At 41.9% G+C, this 15,585-nt stretch overlaps 1 protein-coding gene across 1 annotated transcript in view; it reads right to left on the bottom strand.

Moving 5' to 3' along the window:
- The window catches only part of ENPEP (glutamyl aminopeptidase), a 144,739-nt gene that overhangs the window by 3,433 nt on the left and 125,721 nt on the right, over nt 1-15,585 (bottom strand). The window contains exons 14-18 of the mRNA XM_029596150.1: nt 12,457-12,607; nt 7,242-7,315; nt 7,016-7,126; nt 6,398-6,574; nt 4,263-4,403 (exon numbers count right to left, since the gene is read on the bottom strand). Of these exons, the coding sequence (XP_029452010.1) occupies nt 4,263-4,403; nt 6,398-6,574; nt 7,016-7,126; nt 7,242-7,315; nt 12,457-12,607 (654 nt within the window). The remainder of the gene's footprint in view (nt 1-4,262; nt 4,404-6,397; nt 6,575-7,015; nt 7,127-7,241; nt 7,316-12,456; nt 12,608-15,585) is intronic.

Raw genomic sequence — 15,585 nt, 5'->3', positions numbered from 1 at the left:
AGCCCCGATGGCTTTCCCTGTTCCCTCCAAAGCCGCTCCGAAATCAGAGCGGCTTCGGAGGGAACTTTCCTTCCGCCCTCCCCACCTTCCCCTCCCTTCCCCTATCTAACCCTCCCCCCCAGTCCTACGTAAATCCCCCCACCTTTATTTTTTTTTTATTTATGCCTGCCTCCGGGCAGGATTAGGTTGCGCACGCTGGCCAAGTGCCAGCGCGCAATCCCCTGGCACGGCCACTGTGCCGGACGCCTCGGTCCTGCCCCCGCCCCGGAGCGCCCTGCCCTGCCCACTCCCCGCCCCTTTTTTCAAGCCCCGGGACATACGCGCATCCCGGGGCTTGCGCGCATCGCCGGGCCTATGCAAAATAGGCTCAGCATGTGCAGGAGAGGTTTAAAAGGATTACACGCGTAACCCTTTTAAAATCCGCCCCTAAGGATTTGATTTACACATATTTGAGACTCAGACAATTTAACACAAAAAGATATTTGATAAGTCTGGTGAATAAAATTAAAAAAGCGCTGGGGATCTGCATGTGCCAGGTGTCATGTAGAATGAAATGAAGAAGAATGTCATACAGATGTATGTAAAACAGGGGGGGGTGGGGGAGGGATGAAACTATTTAAAACACCTTTGTTTATTTTGCCTTGATTTCACTCTTTTGTGACTAGCACTACAAATCAAGGAGCACCGTGCTCTTTTCAAACATCACATTTCAATATTCTGTAACTATGAAGCTCCACACTCCACCAAATCCATCCTAGGGTAGCATGTACTGACAGATCTACACATAGCACAGTCTAGCACAATAAAGGTAGAGGAACAGGGAGATGGATAGTCATTCATGACCATACTTAATTAAACCATTTAGGATTCATATGATATCCTACCAACTGCATGTCTAATATAGATAGCCCTTCCTTCCAATTATTATAACCTGATAACCAATAAGCTATGTTGCCTGTATACGAATTTTTCAAGACAGCAATCACTGGTTAATTTCTGTCACTTTTGTGTTCAGCACCTGGGCTATAAAACACAGTCATCCTATGGTTTTCTCCATTGTCTGACTGATCATGACAGAGCCTGTAGCACTTACACCACATGATTTTTCACGCTTCTTCAGGGTTACTACTGTGACATACGTTCATGTTGACATGGGTTATCAATGGAATCTTCCTCCCTCTAAGTTTTAATGAGTATCAGCTAGTAGAGATGTGAATCGTGTCCTCGATTGTCTTAACGATCGATTTCGGCTGGGAGGGGGAGGGAATTGTATTGTTGCTGTTTGGGTGTTTAAAGTATCGTGAAAATCGTGAAAATCATGAGCCGGCACCCTAAAACCCCCTAAAACCCACCCCCGACCCTTTAAATTAAATCCCCCACCCTCCCGAACCCCCCCCCCCAAATGCCTTAAATTACCTGGGGGTCCAGCGGCGGTCCGGAACGGCAGCGGTCCGGAACGGCCTCCTGCAATTGAATCGAGTTGTCTTCAGCCGGCGCCATTTTTCAAAATGGCGGCGCAAAATGGCGGCGGCCATAGACCAACACGATTCGACTGCAGGAGGTCGTTCCGGACCCCCGCTGGACTTTTGGCAAGTCTTGTGGGGGTCAGGAGGCCCCCCCAAGCTGGCCAAAAGTCCCTGGGGGTCCAGCGGGGGTCCGGAAAACGATCTCCTGCCGCGAATCGTTTTCTGTACGGAAAATGGTGCCGGCAGGAGATCGACTGCAGGAGGTCGTTCAGCGGGGGTTCCGGACCGCCGCTGAACGACCTCCTGCAGTCGATCTCCTGCCGGCGCCATTTTCTGTACGGATCAGTTTCTGTGCATGCTACATTACTCTTATGGCGAGAACTATAATTGTGCATTGTGGTGCTGTTCTTTTTGCAGTCATAAGAACTTTTTTTTTTTTTTTTTACTTTTTTGTAGCCATGATATTTTACAGTCTATTTACTAAAAGGCACAAAACCATTAGTTCGCCATATAATTTTACCCTGCCCCAGAATGTCCCTACTTATCCAGCTAAATCTTAGCCGGATATGTAGGCCAAATATTCAAAAGTTGGTATTTAGCAGTATAAGCTGTGAGTTAGGCTAAATGCCTTTGAATATTGCCCCCACTGCTATCAAATGCCATTTTCTGTTTCATCCAATTGCATTATAGGATTTGATATAGTCATTGTAGGCTAATGCTTCAGGAAGATTTAATGTTCTTCTATAATAACTGATTTTTCCCTTCTCTCATCTACAGAATGATATCCTCATGCTGAGGAAGGAGGAAGCAAGAGAACAATAGAAGAAATAAGGTGATAGATGGCTCATAGATTCTCTAGTATTTATCAGTATTAGAGATGTTGGTATGATAATATGAATTTGTATGCACACTAGAGATGTGAATCGTGTGATCGATCGTCTTAACGATCGATTTTGGCTGGGGGGGGAGGGAATCGGATCGTCGCCGTATTGCAAAATGGCGCCAGCCATACGGCCGGCGCCATTCTGCAATACGGCAATATGGCCATATGGCCGGCGCCATTTTGCAATACAAAATGGCGCCGGCCGTATGGCCATATTGCCGTATTGCAAAATGGCGCCGGCCATATGGCCCTATGGCCGGCGCCATTTTGCAATACGGCAATACGATTCGAGTGCAGGAGGTCGCTACAGGACCCCCGCTGGACTTTTGGCAAGTCATGTGGGGTCAGGAGGCCCCCCCCAAGCTGGCCAAAAGTCCCTGGGGGTCCAGTGGGGGTCCGGGAGTGATCTCCTGCGCTCGTGACGTCAGGGGACAGGAACCAAAATGGCGCCGGCGCTACCTTTGCCCTGTCATATGACAGGGCAAAGGTAGCACCCTTCCCCCGATTTACGATTTTTGACGATAAATCGGGGGAATTCCTATTGTATATCGCCTCTAACGATTTTTGACGATTTAAAATATATCGGACAATATTTTAAATCGTCAAAAAACGATTCACATCCCTAAAATTGCACACAGGTTTGTAAAATAGAAATGCGAGTATATGAGATCTGATTGAATGAGTGTGAGACAGAGGGAATAAAGATGTAAATGAAAGAAAAAGTAGATTGGAATTATTAGAGTGAATTCCCAGCCCTAATTGGCAAATCTTTTTTGGGATCGCATTACACTATAACCACGCTCTGATAGCAATGCTCGAAGCAAGCGCTACCAGTGTTGCTCTTAGAGTAGTATTCAGACAGCAATACAGGTAGCTTTACTCTTCCAGCGTGGCTGTCAGAGCAACAGTGGATAACACCTGGAGCAGTCATAGTGTACTGCGATCCCAGCAGCAGAAAGGGGTTTCTACAGGTTCCTAGTGGGTGGGAGAGAGAGTTAGGGCTGGGGTGGAGAGAGTGAGGGGGAGAAGAAGGAGGCTTTGAAATATAATGTTTGCCAACTGGGGAGGGAGCAGGGGCAGGGAAGAGGGGAGGCTGCAACCAAACCCCAAGATTTGCAAGTGTTTATTAGGAAGAGATTGGTGAGTAGGAAATTCTATAAATTGGGCCCATACTATACTTTTTTTTTATTTACACTATAGCAACTTAACCAGCTAAATTCCTATGAATATAGCTGATTAATTACCAAGTTATCTGGCCATGCCTGGCCAGATAATGTTTGGCCTGCTTTGAAGGAGTCCTAAAGTTATCCAGCTAACTTCACCAGATACAGCTGAAAATTGGCAAAATTAGCCAGATAACTTTCCTCTGCCCTGGAACAACTCTGAAATGCCTCATTTTTATCCGGCTAAATTTTAGCCAGGAATTGAGATAATCCAGCGAAAATGTAGCCAGATATGTGCTCCAAATATTCAAAAGTTGGCAATTAGCCAGATAACTCACAAGTTGTCCAGCTAAATGCCTTTGAATATGGACCCTTTCATGTTTATTATGCAAATAACACATGTGGGCTGAGATTCTATCAGCAAACTGACACTCAAAGAACATCTAACGGCTCCATGTGGAAACAGCCTCACCCGTTTTATGCCCAAGTGTCTACAGTATAGCTGTCTGCTTCAGTACCCGAACAGGGCATTACTCTTTGACCTGGAGAGAAGCAGGTCAAAAACGTTATCAAGGTTAAGGCTGTAGTTTCACCCTAACAAGCAACTAAAGTGATTATATGGTCAGTGCACACACGAGGAAGCATCACTCAGCATTCTATGAAGTAATAAAATAACTTAAGGAAGAGACAGAGAAATGACCCAAAGATTCACAGTAAAAATAAAGATATAAAACATTTAAATTGACATACCTGTTTACTAAGTATTCCCAATTGAGTCGTACCCAATCCCATGCCATAGTTTTTCCGTATTTGTTGTAAGAGATGTATTGTAAGACAGTGAATGCATCCTGACTTTTGATCAGAGTAGTGTTATAAATGTAGCTCAGATACCTGTGGAAAAAGAAATAATACACACATCATCTTAAGTCCCTTACATCTGTTTCTAGGAGTTGGGACTGGCTAGTAAAGGACAGACAAGCTGAAAGTGAACAGGCTTGTCCTAGTGACCAGAAAATATTGTTATCTCCAGGTCATGTTTGTTCTGTTGAGTTTTGCTTATTCGACAGGGACACACCAAGGGCCTCCCCTTTAATTTCTGATCTATATCCCTACCCCATCTTTTCCTTTAGAGTCATGGACGGTCCCCACTATACCTGCACCAACTGCTGCAAAATGACAAGGCCTTTGCTGCTACATTTAATTTGCCTTTAGATGATTTTCTCACCTTAACTGCCCACCCTGGGTTCCATTCATCGGTGTCTTTATTCTTGTGTGAAAAAGGAACGGGGGTTTATTGCCTTTCCCTCACAGTTTCTCCTACCTATCTCCAAGAATTGCCCAAGCAAACCAGGTCTCTTTGCTGACTGACAACGGAAAACGAAGTCTCCTTTCGTACTGTACCCTTCAGTGCTTTTAAGACACCTGCAGGGGTCACCCTTGCTGCAGTAACTGTCCTTCCTTTCCCAACCCCCTCTTGGGCACATCGCCACCACAATATACTTGAGACTTCTCCATCCAGTGATAAATGACTAAACACAGATTGACTTGCATAGTCTGTCCCTTTTCTCAGGGAAGAGAGGTTTCAAAATGGCCCGTGAGGGCTAAAGTCTTAGAGGTGAATTTTAAAAGCTGGGCACATGCGAAAAAAATCGGGAGATGTGCATGCATAATAGCACCTGCGTGCATCCATCCAATTTTATAAAATGCGGGGATGCACGCACATCTTGCATCAGAGAAAAAAGGCATGGGGTGTTGCGGGGCTTGGCAAAGAGATGTGCGCACAAGTTCCCATCTGCCTGGGTGCGCACCCGGCTCCAGTGCCCCATAACTTTACTTCTGCTTTGGAGGAAGTTAAGTAAAAAAAAAAAAAACAACCCAAAACAGGCATCCCTGAGGGGTTTAAGGGGTCTGGGGTTAACTGGGGAGAGTGAAAGCTAAAGCTCCAGGGGCTTTGGAGGACCTACCTCTAGACTGGGCAAACTGGTGGCTGAACTGGTAAAACCGGTCATGGCGTGGATATGCTGCTGATATAAAAATTGCCCCACTTGTGTGGCTCATGCCCGATTTTACGCAGCTGTGCACACCCACTTACAAAACTGGATGCACACATATGCGCATCCCGGCTATTTTATATCATAGGCACGTGTGCTATAAAATTGCCACGTCTCTGGGTTCGCACCGATGCATACGTGTATGTGTGTGCCTGTGCGCCTTTTTGGCAGTTACTGTCCCTAGGTAGAAAGTACTGGCAGATTTTAGCCTCAATTTCCAAAGTGGACTTGTGCGCATAAATCCACTTTGACAATTTTCCGGGTGTCCCAGTACATGGGCACACATATGCACTGGAATGTACACCTATTCCGTAGTAGATGTAGCTTCCTGTGTGTACATGCATGCACATATTTAAAAAAAAAGAAGTGAAAGTATGCATGTAAATTAGGGATGTGAATCGGATCCGATATCGGATCCGATTCTGGTTCCGATTCACATCTCTATAGATGTGAATCGGATCCGATATCGGATGTGAATCGGATCCAATATCGGATCCGATTCACATCCCTAATGTAAATGCTTTCCTCACCCCAGCTCCACCCCCCTGGAACACCTACCATGAGTATGGAGAAACATATGCGCATGCTTTAGTTACACACGTACTTTTCCCCACACAACTTAACCCCAGGAATTTTAAAAAATAAGTTTACACACATAAACCAAGGTTTAGGCATGTAAATGGTTTGGAAATTACTCTCTAAATGTTCAAATATTATATATACCTTATTTTCATCTGATTTATTCTTGTTTTCCCATCATTAAACATTTTCTGTACTTGTCCCATGTTTTTTTTTAAATTCAGTTACCATCACATGATGCAATTGGTTACTCACCTGTCTAGAAGGGTAATATTGTTCACAGAGGCCAATCCATACATCAGCTTATCTTTTTCTTGAGCTAAAGGGGTTGTCTTGTACCTCTCAAACATGTAGTTCCAGGACTGCTCATCACCAGAGTGTTTCATTGCATAGCGATATACCAGTAGCCTGAAATTTACTGGTACAGGAACACTAGGAAGAACCAAATGCAGCATATGAAGAGGGTAATTTTATAAAAGCTTACCTCAGGCTGAAGCCTGCATGTAGAAAGTACATGCAGACTTCATCCAGGTGTTCAAAGTGGACCCCCATGCATAAGTCCACTTTGAAAATTAGCGTGCGGAACTCAGTGCAGCATATGCACACTCATTTATGTCTGCTGGGCAGCAGGTATAAGTATGTATGCATACATTTGCATGCATTACTTTCTAAAACTGAAAATGTGTCTGTAAACAGTTTTCCTGACTTCCCTAGCTCTGCCCCAGGAATACCTTTTTAGTACACTTAAACGTATGCACTAAATTGCTTTTGCGCATGTTTTACGTATCCAGCTCCCCAACAAATTTTCCAAAGTTGATTAATGTGGTTTTGCTCTCTAAGACAATACATTCCTCAGCGGGAACAAATCCTCACCTTTTTCCATCTGTTCCATTAAACCAGGAATTGAAATACGCAGTTGCATTACTCAGAGCCTCTTTGTCTTCCATTTTACAGGCAAGTCCCAGAACAGAGGCACGAAGCAAGCTTTAAAATCCAAACCAAAGAAATATTTCTTAGTGTTCTATATAATAACATAGTCTTTTTAGAAATATAAAATATGTGCATTTATATAAATATAATATGGAAAAAAGGATCAAACCTCTGCAGATGATCATCATCATCTTTCCATTCAAGTGAATCGGAGATTGGTTTAACTTGATAACGAAAATATTCCTGCAATTTGAAAAATGTTAGCAACACATGGTTAAAACTGTGCCCTCCTCTATGTTATGTAATGTAATTTCCTTTCTTGAATAAAAAAAACAAATACTTTACAACAAATACAATAAATAATCAAATGCATCATAGCAATCAAAATACAATAATCCCTGATCCTTGATCTTCCTAGAAATGTAAAAAGTTTATTCAAATGTGGATGTTTTGGATAAAATATTGGAGTCTTGCAATTTTGCTTAATGGCCACCGGATGGCAGTGAGAGTGGACAGAGTTCCATGGTGTAGGTTAATTTCCCTAAGATCCTTGGAGAGAAATTTCCAGATGTTGTTTGGCAAATGGGATTTCTAGAGTGGCTTCCTCTAAGAGTGAGAGAAGATAGATCCTTTTAAAGGGAGTACTTTAGTACTATAAATTGTGGTTTCAATTTTGGTGGGAAGAAGTTGTCACCATGTCACAGCCTACTTAACTGGGGAGCCTGGGGACCCCTCCTGCTAGAAAAGGGCTCTACAGGGGCTTTCCCTTTCAAGGGGAAAGGTCCAAGATGCAAGAGGTGTTTTCTCTCATGGGGAATCAGCCTGGGGACCCGGTCTGGGTCTGACAAAGGAAAAGCTGGAGAAGAAGTTGGCCCCCCATAGTCGGTGGAAGACCATATCTGATTAATAATAGTATTGAGGATGCCAGGGATACAGAACCTGGGATCAGGCGTGAGGTGTGCCTAGTGTTCCTGATGGGAGTACTTGATGGGAATGGAATAGAAGATGATAGGTTGAGTATTGGGGAATGGACCTTACCAATCATGAGAAGGATTATTATCTTTGCTGAAATGTTATGATCATAACAAAAATGTCCTCAATGCATTTCTAAAGGAGAATTGAGCAGGAGTAATTCAAAGATTGTTAAAGAGGGGAAGGTGTTGGGAAGTATGGGATTTTTGGATTACTGGCCAACTGATTACTGGAATTGGGTATCTTGAACCTGATAAAACTGATATGCTTTACTATCTACCAACTGTTTATAAATAGTTGCTCTGCTGGTACTTGCCAGGTTCTTATGGCCTGGATTGGCCACTGTTGGAAACAGGATGCTGGGCTTGTTGGACCCTTGGTCTGACCCAGTATGGCATGTTCTTATGTTCTTAAATAAAAGTTATTTTGTGGCATGGATTTTAAGTGGGATGGGATTGTCTACCAGTAGCAACCATTGGGATAGAATGAGGTAGAGTTCAAAGGAAAACTCCACAAAGAGTATGAAAATTACTCCTTATGTGTATATGGCTTGGGATTCAAGTTAATTAAGAAACTCTTTTTATATTTAATTCCAAATTGTTCTATCTCAAATAACTATGACTTTTCAAAAACCTCATGCAATGAATATGCTATCTCACTATTAAACAAAATAAATAAACTAAAATCACAATTCTCCACAGGTTTACCAACAGAAGAACCTGAAGAAAAATCTGGTCAAGTGAAATGGAACTCATTTGAACCAGTATCTAAATTTGAAATAAACCAAATCATCACAAAAATAAGCCTGCTTCCTACCCACTACAACCCATCCTTGCAAGCATCATAAAAACAGTAAATATAATAACTCAGATATTCAAAACCATAATAAACCACTCGCTAACAGAGGGATTAGTCCCTGAAAAAGCAAAACAAGCAGTGATTAAACCAATGCAAAAAAATAAAAACAGCAAACTCGATGATTGGGACAATTACCGACCAATATCCAACCTGCCCTTGAAAAAGCAGTGTTATCACAATTAGAGAACCACCTACAAGACAACAATATATTATACCCAAATCAGTTTGGATTCAGAAAAAATCACTCAACAGAAACCCTACTCATCTCCCTAGCCGACCCTGTACTTCAAGGTTTTGACAACAATGAATCATATATCCTGGTACTAATTGATCTAACAACAACATTTGATACAGTTGACCATTCCCTGCTATGCCACCAGCTAAAAGAAATTAGAATAGACAGAAATGTCAACAAATGGTTCACTTCCTTCCTAGAAGACAGGACATTCCAAGTCAAACTGGAGAATAAAATTTCTGACAACTTGTCAGTTGATACAGGTATCCCCAAGGCTCAGCACTCTCGGCCACACTATTCAACATCTATTTACTGCCTGTATGCTCATTACTAGCAAATCTTGGAATAAAATTCTTTCTATATGCAGACGACATATAATGCTACATCCCTTTTGACAAAATACTTGAAAAAACTGTGTCGTCCTTGACAACATACAAAAGGATGTACAACAAAAACTTTCTCAACTGAAACTAACACTAAACCCTAAAACTACAGAAATTGTGTGATTAAGGAGAGATAACACAATAATCAAACCGTCAACCCTAGACTAGGAATTATTAACATTATGCCCTCAGATCAAGTATGAGACCTAGTAATTCAGATCAATGAGAACTTCACTATGAAAAAAACATATAAGCAAATTAATCAAAACCGGATACGCCATGCTGAGAATTTTACAGCAGCTGAAACCACTGCTAACAATCCAGGACTTCTGAACTGTTTTACAAACACTAATATTCTCAAAATTGGACTTTACTGCAACTCCCTACTACTAGGTCTACCATCAAGTAAACTAAAACCGCTAGAGTTACTTCAGAATGCCTCTGTTAGACTCTTATTAGGGATGAGAAAATTTGAACACATCACACTCACTGATAGCACTGCACTGGCTTCCTATACAATCCAGAATTCATTATAAAGTATTAACTCTAATTTTCAATATCAACAAATTTATCTCCAATTTTACACAGCACAGGATTTCTAATGGTTCTTTCTACTTGGAACACACACCTAATGCAAATAAGAGACTGAATATTTTCCATAATGGGCCCCAAGTTGTGAAACTCTCTTCTAGAGTCACTATGCCAGATAAAAGAAAGAAAGAGTTTCAAGCAAGAGCTGAAAACGTGGCTCTTTAGAAAAGCATATGATTTGACGTAAAATACCAACATGCTGATAACTTCAACGTCAATACCAGAGATAACATTAGTAGAGAAAGCAATAAAAGGTGAATGATGTAAAGCATATTGTCAGTAGAATTAGAATTTGTATTTACTGTTGGGTCATCCTAAAAATGTATGAATATAATCTAGATTAGATCCTTACTATTGGGATGTCGAAGAATATATATATGAATATGAACTAGAACATATATCTATTGTAGTGTTAACCTAGAATGTGATTGTGAACACACAATTGTTGGCCAAGAATATGAATGCTGATATTTTAAACCATTGTGATCTTCATTTGGAACATCAGTATATAAAATGCCTAAAAAATAAATAAAAATAAGTTTACTGATGGCCCTAAACCAATGAATCAAGCCCTGTAACTTTTATTCAAACAGCTGTTTTAAATTACCTAGCGATACGCTTAGGCATATTAATTACAGATAAACATTTTAAACAATTTTCTCTTTCAATTTTTTTATTGACCTGTAATATGGGCTTTTCAATCCAATCAGTAACTGAAAAAAAAAAAGAAAAACTGATATTGACAGAAAATATGCATATCTGCTTATAGGTCAAAAGTATTTTAAAATGCCAGATGAAAGCATTTATGGTAATTCATGCTGGCTGAAACTGGTGAGTCTTTATTTATTAATGAATATTTGATATTCTGATTTTCCTAAAGTTGGTCTCAAGTTGGATTCCAATAAATTTAAATGCATAGAGGTGATAAGTTATTGTGTTACATTGACGTTTTTGCCTTCGTTCAATCATGATTTTTCATTTTACATAACCTTATAATGCCAATATTTTGTTCACTACAAAGTTGCTGTTTTTTGTTTTCATTTTTAGGTAAAAAAATCTAGGGCCAGATTTACGCATGTAGGGGGGGGTTACGCGTGCTCGGCCTATTTTATAAAGGCCCGGTGATACGCGTAAAGCCCCAGGACGCTTCTAAGTCCCAGGGCTTTGAAAAAGGGGCAGGAAGGGGGCGGGAAGGTCCAGGGCGGGGTCAGAGGCTCCCAGCAGAGCGGCCATTTGCTGCTGTGCCGGGCAGGCGCAGAAGTTAAAACAAAAGTCGGAGGGGGGGGGGGGGGGGTTAGGATAGGGCGTTAGGAATTCCCTCAGAGGCCGCTCCAAAATTGGAGCGGCCTTAGAGGGAACGGGTGAAGGCCGCGGGCGTCAGCACGCACAGGGTGCACAATTATTCACTCCCTTGCACGCACCAACCCCTGATTTTATAACATGTGCGCACCTGCGCGCGCATGTTATAAAATCGGGCGTACATGTGCGCGTGCTGGGTAGTGCACGCACATGTACGCCCGCACGCTTCTTTTAAAATCTACCCCTTAGCTTCACATGAATATTCCTTCAGAAATTTCTTATGATTTTGTATTTTCTTTTTGGCAGAGAAATGAAGGTCTTATCATAGGAAGGATAATTTTATAATTCCCCAAAACATATACACAGACTTAAGCAAGGATTTTCAAAGCTAACTTATGCACGTAAATTCACCTTAAAAAGCCTTCCATAATTGGCCAGGTACACACAGAAGTGTTCACGCGCAAAGTCACACCTGTTCTAAGCAGGTAATTATTTGTGCATGGTAACTCACACGCATGCTTTGCATCACAGAAATAATAGACAAGAAAAGAAAAAATATATATATATACTAAAAACCTAACTTATGTTATCTTGATGATGCAAAGCTGTTGACATCAGCGTTTGTTTGGTGTGTAGGAAAATTAGTGAAGAGATAGCATAATGTCACTAATTGGGGACAGTGATCAGTTCTGAGCGAGCACACTGCACTTTGATACAATTTTATTAATTAAAAAATGAATTCAACCGGGCTCAAAGAATGTCACACTTTGTACCCTCACGCTTGAAAAGACCAAATTTCATTACAGTGGAAATTCCTATGCAAGCATAATAAAATGTGGCCCAACTTGCTCAGTCTCCTGTGATCTGTACATGACTACCATGAAAGATAACAATTTTTTACAGTTTCAGAATAATGGGATTTAGAAACAAGGAGTAAATCCTTTATAGGTCTGCTGTCTCTCATCTGCTTGGCCTTTAAAAGCACACAATGCATTCCTCTCCAACCTGGACTAAGTATCTTCCTACTGATGTTTAACTTTGTGCACCTGAAATTTGGGATAAAGGTCATTATCATTCTCCAGCATGTCTGTGAGGTACGATAAGACTGAGGTAACCCTTTGCCAAGGCAAATAATCCATTTCATTTCTGAGGTACTTCGTCAGGTTCAAAGCAATTGTGTACTCCAAAATATCGGCACTGAGAGAAAAAAATAAGAGAGATTACTACAGAATGCAAAAGAAATTCCTCTTCTGTGATATAGAAACACACAAATCCATATATGTGATACTAGTTATTCTGTGGACATTATGAGGTACATTTCTAATAGGGAGCTTAACTGGCAATGTAAGTGTAACACTTTTCAGCTTGCACTAACCCAATCAACTGTTAATACCAAAGTGCTTGTGTACACTTTGAATATTGGTTTTCTATGCAGCTAAAAGTATGCCCCTACACTCAAGCAACTGTGAGCCCCCTTTCCCCGGGTAACTCCCTGTTTAGGTAAGGGGCCACTTTTGAATACTGCAGAGTAAGGAAAAACTAGCCACAAATCCCAAATCAGCATTCTTCCAGAAGGGGAGCAGTTCAAGCTCCAAGGCAAAAAGGAATCACACACACAGCCCTCTATCACGGTCACTGGGATCTGGGTAAACCACCCCAAGAGCAATGCAGGACTGCAAGACAGGACACTGGGCTCCACAAGGGCAGGTCTTCCACCTAGCCAGCACTCTTCCCCTGCAGGTTGAGCCCTTGGGTTCTGGGGGTCAATAGGTCTTTCGGTGGCAGTACATCATGGTAAGTCCAGACAGTCTGGAGCAAAGCTGGAGAGACTGGAGCAAGACTGGACGAGGCAAGGCTGACACTGTGGACAGAGACAAAGGCTGGAGGAGGGTTAGCCTGGATGCTGGAGCTGCACATAGAACAAGGACTAGTACAGACAGAAACAGGGCAAAGATACAGGGCATGAACTGGGGCAGGGCAGGGCAAGGCAGGCAATGACAAGGCTGGATTGGGCAGGGCAAGACAAGACCAAGCAAAGACAGGTCTGGACACAGCAGAAAGGACAGGACCGGATAACGACTAGGCAAGACAACACAGAATCAAGAACATAGAAGCCTGAAGGCAACAAGCCTGGAAGCCTAAAGGCCACTAGGTTACAGGCCCGTAGGCCCCTAAATATAGAGAGAAGCCTGAATAAACCACAAGGCAAGGCAAGGCCTAGGGGTAGGCCACAGGGCAAGGTATAAGGAAATAACGGCCAGGTCAGAGAGCCAAGAGTGACTCCGTGAAGAGGCAAAGTTGAATGGGCAAGGCTGGGTTACATAGGGCTGGAGCTTGAGTGTGGTGCAAGCAGTCAGGATCAGTTTGACAATGCTGGAGATGAAGCTCACTGTGGTCCCCTGCTAAGAAGAGGAGGCTGCATCACAGGCTGTCAGAAGGCTAGGGAGGAGATGGCTTAGATAGCTCTGAATGGAGCTCACAGGAAACCTCTGCTGGTGAGGAGGCATCACTGCAGGTCGACACAGGGCACAGAAGGCTGCATATCAGGCGAATCCCTAACACACTCATAGAAGAATGGGTTTTATAGAAATAGATTACATACACACATCTACCATAATAGGACTTCAGGCATGCTTAACGGCATCAATGGACCCAAATGCTCAAATAGTGGTGAAGTATGAACATGAGAAAACATTATCAGTCTGTCCTTAAGCTGGGCCACTCATTCCAGTGAATGGAGGAAATGACTGAAAATCCACCAGCACAAGGGGAAAGAAGCAAAAGAATTAGCAAAAACAAGATAGGAAACTCTTTAAAGAATTAGACCAGCAAACAAGGAAGGATAATTGGCAGAAGCAGAAATCTAGTGGGATGGACAGAGAGCTATTTCAGAAGCCCCACATGGATCAAAATCTGACACAGTAGTGGTGAAGGAGAAGTGAATTCAAACCTAAAGATGAGAGATTGATAATTGCAGGACAGGATAGGGACTACAGACAAGATGGTTCACAGCCAGCATAGAAAAGACTGGTAAAATGGATAAATGCAGATTCTGCGGAACATAAGTAATTACATATCTAATCGCTGGATGTGATGTGCAGATGTCAGAAGGCCTGCTACAGAGAGGCACAACATGGTAACATGGCTTATTCATTGGAAACTGTGTAAACATTATAACATTAATATAGCAAAAAAACACTGGGAGCACAACTCTAAAAATAAATAAATAAATAAAAATAAAGGGGTAGATTTTAAGACCTGTGTGCGGGCGTACATGTGCATGCACTACCCAGCGCACACACATGTATGCCCAATTTTATAACATGCGTGCCTCAAAAGGTTTTACTAGAAAATAATTAAAAAGCAATATTTTCCTTCTCAGTGTCTTTCAGCTAGATCGTAAGCTCCATGAAGCAGGATGGTCTCTTGTGAGTATCTCTACAGCATTGCGTATGACTAGTAGTGCTATAGAAACTATAAGATGCAGCAGTAATAATAGTAACAGTAGTGTTAAGTAGCATGCAAAAGTTGAGAATAAATTCTTCAAAAAGGCCTTTTAATCATTTTCTGTAAATCTTTATATGAGACCACCTTCTAATCTTCCAATACAGAAACACAGCAGTCCTGTTACATTTTATCTGATATACCAAAGTTAACTTTCACAGATACCATGTGCTTAGGTGCAGCGTGACCTGACCCTGCAAGGAACACATTTCAAAATTTGTTGGGCCGTGCAAATCAAGTTTAAGGAGAAGGCTGATCATTATTTTTGGACTTTCTATCATCCCAGCCAAAAGCAGTGGGAAATGGGATCACCAGCTTATAAAAAAAAAAAATGGCATCCCAGTATGAAAACTGATTTGTACAGCTGAAAGGGAGACCATTAATGTCAAATGCTGTAAACACTACTTCAACTGCTGACATAACTACTGTGCGCTTGCATACACAAGACTGCACCCCAGAGACATTAACGGGTGATTGGATTATTGAAAAGGATGGAGACTGTTGCCTTATACATTATATTCCACCAGTCCTTTCTTCCCATCTGTCGGAGTAACTAATTGCTCAATTGTTAGGCAAAACCAGGAGGTCAGACTCTGCTCTTCTGCTCTTTGTCATTTCTGACATGCCATTTTGGAAGAAGTCTATCATCCTGACTCTCAAAGCCCCTTATA

This window comes from Rhinatrema bivittatum, chromosome 1, assembly GCF_901001135.1.
Source record: "Rhinatrema bivittatum chromosome 1, aRhiBiv1.1, whole genome shotgun sequence".
Lineage (NCBI taxonomy): Eukaryota > Metazoa > Chordata > Amphibia > Gymnophiona > Rhinatrematidae > Rhinatrema > Rhinatrema bivittatum.
The sequence above is the reverse complement of the archived record's forward strand: the minus strand, read 5'-3'. Positions and strand labels throughout refer to the sequence as shown.